The 12,477-nt window shown below is 44.0% G+C and overlaps 1 protein-coding gene across 1 annotated transcript in view; it reads left to right on the top strand.

The window, feature by feature from the left end:
* The first annotated feature begins 4,446 nt into the window (after window positions 1–4,446).
* Window positions 4,447–12,477, top strand: part of cpne4b (copine IVb) — a 12,570-nt gene continuing 4,539 nt past the window's right edge. Inside the window, exons 1-9 of the mRNA XM_071920195.2 lie at window positions 4,447–4,482; window positions 6,826–6,897; window positions 7,330–7,404; window positions 8,051–8,134; window positions 8,264–8,353; window positions 10,940–11,038; window positions 11,130–11,216; window positions 11,403–11,462; window positions 11,589–11,722. Coding sequence (XP_071776296.2) covers window positions 4,462–4,482; window positions 6,826–6,897; window positions 7,330–7,404; window positions 8,051–8,134; window positions 8,264–8,353; window positions 10,940–11,038; window positions 11,130–11,216; window positions 11,403–11,462; window positions 11,589–11,722 — 722 coding nt within the window. The 5' untranslated portion in view covers window positions 4,447–4,461. The remainder of the gene's footprint in view (window positions 4,483–6,825; window positions 6,898–7,329; window positions 7,405–8,050; window positions 8,135–8,263; window positions 8,354–10,939; window positions 11,039–11,129; window positions 11,217–11,402; window positions 11,463–11,588; window positions 11,723–12,477) is intronic.

The raw sequence follows: 12,477 nt of genomic DNA, 5'->3' as shown, positions 1-12,477 counted from the left end.
TGTGTGTTTGTGTGTGTGCGTGTGTGTGTGTGTGTGTGTGGGTGGGTGTACGCTTGTGTGTGTATGCGTGTGTGCATGTATTTGTATTTGTGTTTATTTGTGTTCATCTGTTGTCTCCAACTGTGTGTGTGTTTGCATATAATATATGTGCATGTAAATGTGTGTGTGTGTGTGTTTGGGGACCTTGTCTGATGCTCGGTGCCTTCAGAGTCCTGACCTTGAGCAGTTTGATTGCTGTCTGCTTAGTCAGGGCCACTGCATCTGCTCAACTGAAAACAAACAAGAGTTCAAATGAACTGCAGTGTTTGGGATTTTTACTGGCCTCCAGTAAAGTACACCAAACACACCGACAAAATTAATCAATGTACTATATATGTGGCAGGCTGTATGTATGTATGTATGTATGTGTGTACCGTATGTATGTATGTATGTATGTATATATATGTATGTACAGTATATACAGTATGTATATAGGAATCTATCTGTCTCTGACTCCTAAACTAACCCCACTTTCCATTCTCTCTTTCTCTCTCTTTCTCTCTCTCTCCCTGCAGTGTGTGAGTGTGTGTTCAGCATGAGTAACATCTATGAGTCTGCGGAGGCCACGCTGGGCTTCATCAGCTCTCCGTGCCTCACTAAGGTCGAGCTGAGAGTGGCCTGCCGGGGAATCTCGGACCGCGACGCCCTCTCCAAGCCCGACCCCTGCGTGGTGCTGAAGATGCAGTCGCATGGGCAGTGGTTTGAGGTAACGCTGATGTGGAATCAGGGTGGGGTATGTGAGGGTGGGGGGGTGGGGTGGGGCGGGGCAAGTGGGTGGCAGGCTGGCCTAGGGGTTAGAGAGACCGTCCCATAACCAAGAGATCAAGATGAGATGGCCACATCAGTGAATAGGTCCATTCTTCTGAAGTGTCCTTGAGCATGACACTCACTCATCCTGTTTGACCTTTGTAAGTCATTGTGAATAACAGTGACAGGTGCGGGCCGTGGTAATGTGTGTGTGTGCATGTGTGCGTGTGCATGTGTGCGTGTGTATGCAGTCTAAATGATTGCATACACACGCTCTAACCTAAATTCTAGCTGTCTAGACTACCACCTATTTTCCACTAATTTCCTTAGAGGCTAATTCTGTCCACAGTGAATGTTAAACCCATTTCCCAGCATACCCTCTCCCCTTTCTAAAAAATCCTGTGGGTTTTTACATGCTATTGTCAAAGAAACACCAGTCATGTGACTTATTTCCCTACCTCTAGATCATGTGCTTTCATTCAGCTCCAAATGAAATGGAAACCAAATTTCCGAGATGGCAAACTAATTGTTTTAATGCCACCCATGGAAGCAAGGTTTGGCCTAATAGAGCATTAAAAAATGTTTTGTGAATGAGAAGTAGTTCAAACAGGCCTACATTTAAACGTTTTTGAATTAATCCACACATTCAGAAAGCTCTCATTGGAGGAACAAGGCAAGAGCAGACGTGCCTTTCATGTTAGGCGAAAAAATATAAACATTGGACCAACGAAAGCAAAACACCGTAGCAGCATACTGTAGCTGTATCATCAGAACAATGCTGGATTTTGAAAATAAAAACATAAAAAAGACCTCTCCACATGCTAACGTGACTAGAGCTGAACCAGTTTCACGCAAAACTCTCACCAAGATCTTTGCTACACTGAATATTCACTAATACAAACTTATTGGAATGACATTGGAATGCCATTGGAATAACATATCTGAAATCTGTATTCCCCTTTGATGTTGGCATAGGAAGCTGTATGTTGTATGGAAGCTAAACCAAGTTAAATCCCACCAGTGGGATTTAGGAGTTTGAGAGGATCTATGTCTGATTTTCAGGTTCTGCTGCAGATAATGTAACAATCATTTTCCATTTCAACATGTCCCCATAGGAATTCTACCATAGACATCACATTGGACTAAATTACTCAGCCACGATATTGAATACATGGTTGACTAAATTACTGTAAGTAATAAAGGGACTCAGCTATCACGCAGAGTTCAGATTGTGTTGCTCACAGTAAATGGAGGGTTATGCGGCGGTCACATACATCATGGATGGTAATTGTCATGGAAGCCATCAAAATTATTGTAAAAATCATGGTTTTCACAAATGAGTGTACAGCTATGGTGTGCAGTTGGTATTAATCTTTCCAAATACATTTTTCACCTTGAATTGGAGCACCATGTACAAAACGTGCTGCCATTTCGCTTCTGCTCATCCAAAACTCATCTAAATACCCTACAAAAGAAGTTAAATTTTCAAAGCTAAATTTAAAAAAAATTTACTACTGCACAATTATTTAGAACTCATGGTATGCAATGAAAGGTCCCAAATGGATGGAGACAGCAACATCCTAGATTAGACTTATTAAATTGAAGGGACACTTTTGTTTTTTGTTTTTGTTCCCTAATCAAATTCCATCAAGCAGGTTTAATAATAAAAAGTGCTGAAGAAAAACAGCAAAACTGGTGTTGCAGTCTGTTCTTTTGAGTTCCTGTCTCTCCCCTCCAAGGCTCCCACACCCACCCTGCTCTTTTAAATGGAATCCCTATACTTCAACAAACATCTTATTCCCATTGAAGCCTCATTAGTGGCAGTAGCACACTTTGTAAGAACATAGTGTGAGCGAAGAAATAAGTCCAGGGAACTTTTAGGGAGAAGTGGAGCTCAATCCATCTCTTTCCCTTGCATATGGTGACCCTTTAAATATGTAGATACACACACCCACGCATGCATGTACATCCTCACACACTTGATGGTTACACATGCACACACACACAAAACCACATTCACACACACACAAACATACATACAGGCATGCACACACATGCCCATGTACACAAATTGTTACAGGCACAAACATTGCACACACATACTCAGTCTCCAGAGGGGCTCAAGACCAAGCGCTCAGAAAGTAGTGCAGCAGATTCTGTCCTTGGAGACTCCAGAAAAAGCTATTTTGTACAGTGTGCTATACTAGTGTGAGAGAGAGTGAGTGTTTGTGTGTGTGTGTGTGTGTGTGTGTGTGTGTGTGTGTGTGTGTGTGCTTGTGCTTGTGTGTGTGTCTTTCATAGACTTATGCCTTATGATAAGCCCCTTTGTGGGAATGGAGAGATGTTATCACTGACTATCAGATCCAGAGTTTGTTAACTTTCTGTTAGAAGGAGAAAGAGAGAGAGGGGAGAGAGAGGGGTGTTCAAGCCACTGTACATATATGTGTGTGTATGTGTGTGTGTGTGTGTGTGTGTGTGCATATTCCTTTTTACTTTCATGAGATGCCAGCCCTTTGAGGGGGCTGTCAGAAAAAGGCCCAAATCTGTGTGCAACTTGTGTGTACGTGTGTGTGTGTGTGTGTGTGTGTGTGTGTGTGTGTGTGTGTGTGTGTGCAGTCAAGTTTATGTGTACATGTCAAAGGGTTATCAGCAATCAAAAGAACCCAGTTGTTCCTGCTAGAATTGGATAGGTTCTGTTGGCAGTGCTGAGAGTGCTTTCTGTGTCAAGCAGTTATAAAAAAAAATCTGAGATCAATGTTTTCAACTACAGTCCCCTCTCTTTGTGTAGTCAAGAAACAGCTTGCCTGATTTTAGCCACCAAGAAAAATCCATATTCCCTTTTCGCAAGTTGATAAGTGTAAACAATGTGGTAATGGCTATTTGTGGTAATTGCTCACATCTGAAATGCTGCAGTTCACAATCAATGTTGCCACAAGCGAGGTGGCATTGTGTAGCTCGTCTGTTGGACGAAATCCTTATACCTCAGTCTACTTTTAAGTAAGAGAAATGATGATTTTTTTCTACTGATGCCCATGCATTTTTGAAAGTATTTTAAATAGGTTTGGGTGGTTAATCAGTGGATAAAGGCCCATGTAAAATTCCAATTCAAGTGAAAAAAGAAAGAAGCAAGATGCCAAAATTGAAATGAAAGGTTTACACGCAACAGTGGTCTCGCATGGCCAGACACTTTGCTCCTCAACAGCAGCAGTGAGTGTGTGTGCGCATTTGTGTGTGTGTGTCCATATGTTTGCCAATTGAAGTTTAACACCAGAAAAGCCAAATGCCATCAATTGACTGCTGTTTTGAATTGTATTTATGAAACAGCAGATGGTTTTATGAAACAGCACAGCTATATGTATTCCAGGTTCTCAGAGTATAGGTGCGTTACTCGCATTACTCGAGCACACTGGTATTCTTGCTGCTTCACTTAATGTGGAAATAATTGCCTACATAATAACATTTCGGTTAACCTGGGGGTGTGTGTGTCTATGTCCTTGCATGTGCGCCTCTGTGCAGGTGGACCGTACAGAGGTAATCCGTAGCAGTATCAACCCGGTCTTCTCCAAGATCTTCCTGGTGGACTTCTACTTTGAGGAGGTCCAAAGGCTCCGCTTTGAACTCCACGATATTAGCTCCGCCCACAATGGCCTTCGCGATGCCGACTTCCTGGGAGCCATGGAGTGCACCTTAGGACAGGTCAGTGCACCTTAAGGACAGGTCAGCACACCTCAAGGACAGGTCAGTACACCTCAAGGACAGGTCAGTACACCTCAAGGACAGGTCAGTACACCTTTGGACAGGTCAGCACACCTCAAGGACAGGTCAGTACCCCTCAAGGACAGGTCAGTACACCTTTGGACAGGTCACTGCACCTTAGGACAGGTCAGTACACCTCAAGGACAGGTCAGTGCACCTTAGGACAGGTCAGTACACCTTAGGACAGGTCAGTGCACCTTAAGGACAGGTCAGTGCACCTTAGGACAGGTCAGTGCACCTTAGGACAGGTCAGTACACCTCAAGGACAGGTCAGTACACCTCAAGGACAGGTCAGTACACCTCTGGACAGGTCACTGCACCTTAGGACAGGTCAGTGCACCTTTGGACAGGTCACTGCACCTCAAGGACAGGTCAGTGCACCTTAGGACAGGTCAGTACACCTTAGGACAGGTCAGTGCACCTTAAGGACAGGTCAGTGCACCTTAGGACAGGTCACTGCACCTTAGGACAGGTCAGTACACCTCAAGGACAGGTCAGTATCCCTCAAGGACAGGTCAGTACACCTCTGGACAGGTCACTGCACCTTAGGACAGGTCAGTGCACCTTAAGGACAGGTCAGTGCACCTTAGGACAGGTCAGCACACCTCAAGGACAGGTCAGTACACCTCAAGGACAGGTCAGTACACCTTTGGACAGGTCACTGCACCTTAGGACAGGTCAGTACACCTCAAGGACAGGTCAGTGCACAGTGAAAACATGAGTTGTGCTTCCTGATGATTTATCTAAGGCACTTGCTTTGTACTCACGTGTACACGTGTGCACGTTTGAATCTGATTCATTCCTTTGTTGCATGTTACACCCCATCCTATTTTTACTGTCTCCCTCCACTGTCCCCTATTTAATAAACCTGAAATATCATAGAAGTAAGGGACATGTGATTGAACGTGAAAAATGCATGTTAGCTAGATTACTGCACAAGCAAAGTGGTTCGTGTGAGTGAAGTGTGCAGTTAAGTAAAGATACTATGCACGTGTGAATGCATATGAAGTGCACGTAAGTGAGTTAACCATAGCACCCAGAAATGCATCTCATGAGTGCATGCTTCTACAGGTGAGTGCATGTGAAGAGTGCATTAGGATTGGTGAGTGCTCTTTCAACCAGCGGAGTGCATTTGACCAGTGCATCACATTGGTATTATGTTTAGCAATGTGGAGCTTGTGAGCACATGCAAGCCTATGCCAGGCTTGTGCGTGCTTGAATGGTGGCTTGTGTGCTTTCAGTTTAAGAATCACCTAGTGGAGCATAATCTTCTGTAAAGTGCCTTGATCTTGCTCAGATATTAAAAGTATGTATCAAATAATGTGCGCTATAATTAGGGTGACAGTGCAGCTTTAAGGTTAGAGAGGCCAACTGTTAGCCGTGTATGGAATCCTAATGTGATCTGATAATCTCAGGTGAGCTAATGTCAACATCTAGAATATACCCTGCAGTCAATATGCCCTTGAGCCCTGGCTGAAAGTGCTGAGGGTGCTTTACATGCTGTTAAATGTTTTAAATGATGCATTTATATGTGTCATTGCACATGCTAAAACAATTTCCATACAAAATGGGCAACAAGCGTCTCTTCTTTTTGATCTAATTGTAAAAGATTTGGTTTTCCAGAATATCTAAGGAGACATAAGAAAATGGCAAAATAAAAGGAAAATTACAAAGGCAGCAGGTGAGCAAGTTCCGTTAACTGAATTACCACTGAATGCCAGATTGAATGGCAAGCAGATTGAGAGGCAGGAGAGAGTTCCACTCTCTAAAGGTCCAAAATATTTTTCTCCACCAGACTCCACTCATTGTCAGAAAAGCTATCAGCAACATAAAGCTGGTGGATTTAGAATAGCTAGTAGAATTGAGATAATTGACATGGAAGAGGAGGATTTCGGAGGTGATCCAGATCTTGACAGAGAGCCAGGGAGTTGTACAGCACTGGGATAACATGCTGCCAGCATTTTGTTTGGCTGAGGACAACAGCATTCTGCATTCTGGACACCGCAGCCTATCCAGAGCTTTGCCTCGGATACGACGGCATTATATCAATGCAAATGGGAAGCACCAGAGGCACGTATGAGGATTTCAGTAACTGATAGGAGATGGAAAAGTCCAGTCTGTTAATAGAGATCCATGTTGTGAAAACTGAGAGGAGAAAAACAGACAGAGAGAGAGCGTGACAGAGAAAGTGTGTGCTGAAATTGTGTGCAGAGTATTATATGGTAGTGCTGTATGTGAGCTGATTCTGTGGAGTCTGTGTGTGTGTTTTGGTGTGTGCTTCAGATCGTCTCACAGAGGAAACTGAGCAAAGCTCTACTCAAGCAGGGAAACACCGCTGGCAAGTCTTCCATTACGGTAGGACACTGACCCCCCCGAACCTCCCCAGCACAGAAAAACACACACATGCACATACACAAAACACATGAGTACGAATCCAACATATGCACACAAAAGCACACACACACACACACAACAAACTAGTGTGCATATTCACATGCAGAAGTGCGCACAATACACGCACGTACCAAACCCATGTACACACACACACACACACACACACACACACACACCACCTCTCACAGTCAAATACTCTGAATGAAGATAATTAAGTTGATGATGTTGGCTGTTCAAAGTGTTTTGTTCCTCATTTACATCTCATTTCCCCTCCCCTCCTTTCTTCTTCTTCTTCTTCTGCCTCTCTCTGCCTGTTTCTTTTTCTCTCTCTGTTTGCCTTATCCTCTCTCTCTCTCTCTTTCTCTCTCTCTCTCTCTCTCTCTCTCTCTAAAGGTAACAGCAGAGGAGTTGTCTGGTAATGATGATTATGTTGAACTCTCCTTCAGTGCTCGTAAGCTAGATGACAAGGTTTGTGTATGTGTGTGTGTGTGTGTGTGTGTGTGTGTGTGTGCATCCTCAAAGAGAGTGAAAATGAGTGTGTCCCTTCTGATACAAGAGGAGTTAATATGTAGAGAGACAAGTGTGCGTGCTGTCAGGCAAGGTTTTGTGTTTGTGTGCGTGTGTGTTTGAATAAGTAGGTGGGTGGAGGGGTGGAGGATTTGGTGATGCAGCAACTTAATAAGGTAAACACACACACACACACACAAAACACACAAAACCACAATCTGGCATTAAAGGGGGCATGCTGAGATAGGTGGGCTAATCAGCCTCCCCCCACCTCCCACTCCCCTCCACCAACCCCGACTACCTCACCCACACACAGACACACACACATAGATAACTATATTAATTTTCAGCGCCCACATGCACGCACACACACACGCGCACAGACACGGATGAATAATCCAAACAAGTTGCGCCAGAGGGAAAAGATGGAAGAGGGCAGAGGAGGGGCAGATGAATTGGAGAGGACAGGAAGGGGATGGGTGGAAGAAACACGGAAGAAAGGGAGAAAAAAGGGATTGGAGTAATGATTCTGTTAGTGTATGAATGATTTATGGTGATCAAAGCGAGTTCCGAGGCTGTGCCTTACATGTGTGTTTTTCCTCTGAAGGATTTCTTCAGCAAATCAGACCCTTTCCTGGAGATCTTCAGAATAAATGATGACGGGACTGGGTCACTTGTACACAGAACTGAGGTATGGTAACTGCACACACACACACACTTGACTTTTTGACGTTTTAGATCTGTGATTAACTAAATAAATGTGATCTGTTTGATGTGTGTGTGTGTGTGTGTGTGTGTGTGTGTGTGTGTGTATGGGCAGACGGTCATGAACAACCTGAGCCCGGTGTGGAAATCCTTCAAAGTTTCCTTGAACACACTCTGCAGTGGGGATCATGATAGGGAGCTAAAGGTGAGTCTGAAACTCTAAATACAAAGTAAACTGCAGGAGAAGATAATGGCAACATAATTGCAACTAACATAATTGCACATAATCTCAATGTGGTGAAACCCTGACTATAGCATTATATACACAGACAGTCATCAGCCGTTCAACCTTTCACTTTTCACCCTGAAACATGTCTACAGGGGATGTTGCGGTGAAAGTGTTGCATTGAAAGTCAAATCTTTCTTTCTTGTCCTTCTTCCCGACTCTTTAGCAAACAGAAAAAACACGCAGCTACTGGAGAGAAGAGGGCAAAGGCCATAAAACATACCATGCCCTCCAGGTGTTTCTTTGTAAAGTGTTCTACATTTGTCTGGCATGCAAATGCCAGGGGACATGATTTGTAAAACCCTAGCATAACTTAAGTGCCAAGTAGGCTACTCACAAGCATGTAACCTCACCCGAATCCAACTCTAACCAAGCCTATTGGTTGAGCTAATATCAACTAACATAATATATAGCCTGACCAAACCTAATCTAAACTCACCTAACTCATTCTAACAGCTCTGACACAAACACAAGATGGCTGTTTAAAGAATCTTTTATTTGGGGGTGTCCTTTCCAGTGAATGTAACCTTAGCTAAACTAACCCAAGTGAACTATAACCAAACTAAAGTGTCCTAAGTTTAGCATAACTTAACCTTTACACTTAAAGAGTAACTAAACCCCAAACCCAAATCTGTGTAAAGCCTGACATCTAATGGTAAAAAACATGCTACTGAAATTGCCATCTGCTATTGGCTGATCTTAGGTGCCAGGTGATGTCACCACCTGTTGTGTTCTATAGAAGCTAGTTTCATGTGGTTTAATGTAACTCTAGCCTAATTTAATCAAATGTAATCAAACCAAATCAAAAAACAGCCTCAGCCAGTTCCTTCTAGTTCTGTCAGCAGGCCGGAGCTCAGAGTTGAGGCGGGTCATGTGTTGTGTTTTCTGATGTCACAGTGTTATTTAAGGAGCCGGACGGGTGTGAAAGAGCTCAGCGGTTGTCCGAAACTCTCACCTTTACTTGCCAGAATAGATCTGTGTGTGTGTGTGTGTGTGTGTGTGTGTGTGTGTGTGAGTGTGTGCATATTTGTGTGTGCATGTGTGTGTATGAAAATGATGGCTGCACATCAGCTCCAAACCGTTATTCTTCCATGAATATACATGAGCTCGTTCATTAAATATTCAGAAGCGTCTTAACTCTGCATGGCTCCTGACAGCGGGGGAAAGGGCTTACACACACACACACACACGCTTACACACACTCAGACCCACATACAGACGCGCGCCGTCGGCTATGGTTTCCAGGGCTACCTGTTTGAAGCGTCAGAGCTATAGTGAGAAATGGCAGGGCAGAGATTTCTATTCAGACCAGTGCTCCCTTTTCAGCCGGCTCCTAACTGACCAATGCATAAATGCATAATCCTCCGCAGCAGAGTCTGGCTGTCTCTCCCTTTGTTTCTCTCCGTATCCGTTTCTCCACCTCTCTCTGCCTGTTTTTTTTTTTTTAATAGTCTCCCTCTGTCTGTCTCTCTGCCTCTCTGTTCCTCTTTTTTCCCTCTCCCTCCTCTCTCTCCATACATCAGTTAGTATTCAGTGAACGGAACGGAGGTTCTTCATTTTTTCATTACTCTGTCACACAGAGCTCTCAGCAACTTGAAGTGGAAGCAAGGCCACAAAGGCACGCGCACACACACACACACACACGCGCAAATTAACGTCACATACTCAAACGTACACGCACATAGACAAATTATCACGCACAGAAAGGCACACAGAAGTAGGCAAGGTTACGTAGCGGCTTGAGTGGGAGACAAGAAATAAGAGGATTACTGCCGGTCGTTGTCCTTAATCAAACGTTGGATTGGGTCTGACCACTACTTGCCACGGTGACCTCACGCAAGAAAGGTCAAAGCAGTGCCTCATTTACAGCCATTATACCTTTGTCTAAGGTGCCAGGAAGAAGCATCTGTGTGTGTGTGCGTGCCTGTGTGCGTGCCTGTGTGCTTATGTGTGCGCGTGCCTGTGTGCTTATGTCTGTGTCTATCGATTGAATTGATTGAATATCATTGATTGCAGAAATCCCAGGAATAGCACAGATATTGGCTCGCTTTGTCACCATTTAAAAAGCCTGGGACTGTTTCCATACAGTGTGTTTCACATTGCTAAGCCTTGGCCCTCTGACCCTCGCTTTTCGCTGGTGATTGAGGCCATTTATCTTGTGTTGTAGCTCCTTTGAGAGAAACAAACGATTACGCCTAAGCACACAGAGACGCCTTCCCTCCACACACACACACACACACACACACACACATACACACATACCTGTCTCTACAGCTGAGTCCCTCTCAGCATCTTCAGATTAATATTTCACCGCTCCATTGCCCCCCCACCAACACCTGCTTATCAATCATTCAACATGGCATTTCCCTGCGTGCCTGCGCATGCATGTGCGTACGGATATGTGTGTGTGTGTGTGTGTGTTTGTGTTTAGGCATCAGCGTGTGTTGTTGCAGTGGAACTCTAACTGAATGCATTTGTTTGTGTGTGTGTGTGTGTCTGTTGCAGTGCACAGTATGGGACTGGGACTCTAATGGAAAACACGACTTCATTGGGGAGTTTCAGACCACCTTTAAAGAGATGAGGGCAGAACAGGAGGGCAAGCAGGTAAACACACGGACACACACACACACACACCACATACCCACATCACACCTCAAGCATCGGCTAATATGTATATGCGTGCGTGTGTGTCCAGATCCAGTGGGAGTGCATCAACCCTAAATACCAGATGAAGAAGAAGAACTACAGAAACTCTGGCGTTGTCATTCTCAACCACTGTAAGGTGAAGAAACACAGTCACAACCCCCCAATCTCTCCCTGTTTACATCTGCTTCTCTGTGATGCATCTATCATGCATCACCACACATCCACTGCAACTACTTTCCACCTCGCTCAGTTGTTTTTTCCCCACTGCATATCATAAGTTGAATTTATGGCATGGCCTAAATTTTGTCGTTTCTACTGGCAGATCATAAAAATGTATTCCTTCCTGGATTACATCATGGGAGGCTGTCAAATTCAGTTCACAGTAAGTGTGTGCACTTTCCATGATATTTACAGCAGAGAGTCATTGTGTGTGCATGCTCACTCATGCTCTGTATGTGTGTGTGTGTGTGTGTGTGTGTGTGTGTGTGTGTGTGTGTGTGTGTCCCAGGTGGCGATAGACTTCACAGCGTCCAATGGGGACCCCAGGAACAGTTGCTCCCTCCACTACATCCACCCCTACCAGCCCAACGAGTACCTCAAGGCCCTGGTGGCCGTAGGGGAGATCTGCCAAGACTACGACAGGTAGAGAGCACTTCATCCATCATCATTCACCTAATGCTGGCACACACACACACACACACACACACACACACTAGGATTTAGGAAGCTTAATTCCCTTTGGAGCCAAATCTGCCAAATTTAGAGCCCCTATGGCACTGTTTGATTTCTCTAATTCTCCATTTAGGCAATGGGGAAAAAAACTGGGGATTTCAATAGGAATTGGCATGAACTGTGTGATGCTCTTGATCTGATTTGAATTACTAACCTTACCATCCTTGTCTATGAACCCTGGATGACAAGTCCTGTAGGCTGCGCCCTGTATTCAGTCAATAATTGGTCAATACCATCAATTAAGTTTAAGTTCTAGGAAGGACAATGACAACAACATGTCTTTTTGATAATCAGTCACTTTCAAATATCTTATGGATTTCCAATACCTACTCCCATTGATAAATGATTCAGTATGTGATATGATCAACCATCACTATCAGGGTTGTGCATTTAGATAATTCAAAAGCAAAAATACAGACCAAAACAAATCCAAATCCATATCCATTTGGTTGCCCTCTGAGGTACCTCTTTAACAATGAGCATCCTGCTCTTTTATAAAGTGATGATGATCTAAAAACCTTGGCCCCTCTTTGGCCCATATGTGACTAATCATTATTGTATCAGAGTAGACATTGGCAACAACAAAAGGGGATTATATACTATTATTACACGGCTTTGTTGAATACTTAATTCTGATTGGCCAATGAACCGGTCACCAGAGTTGA

Source organism: Centroberyx gerrardi, chromosome 19 (genome assembly GCF_048128805.1).
Source record: "Centroberyx gerrardi isolate f3 chromosome 19, fCenGer3.hap1.cur.20231027, whole genome shotgun sequence".
Classification (NCBI taxonomy): domain Eukaryota; kingdom Metazoa; phylum Chordata; class Actinopteri; order Beryciformes; family Berycidae; genus Centroberyx; species Centroberyx gerrardi.
The sequence above is the reverse complement of the archived record's forward strand: the minus strand, read 5'-3'. Positions and strand labels throughout refer to the sequence as shown.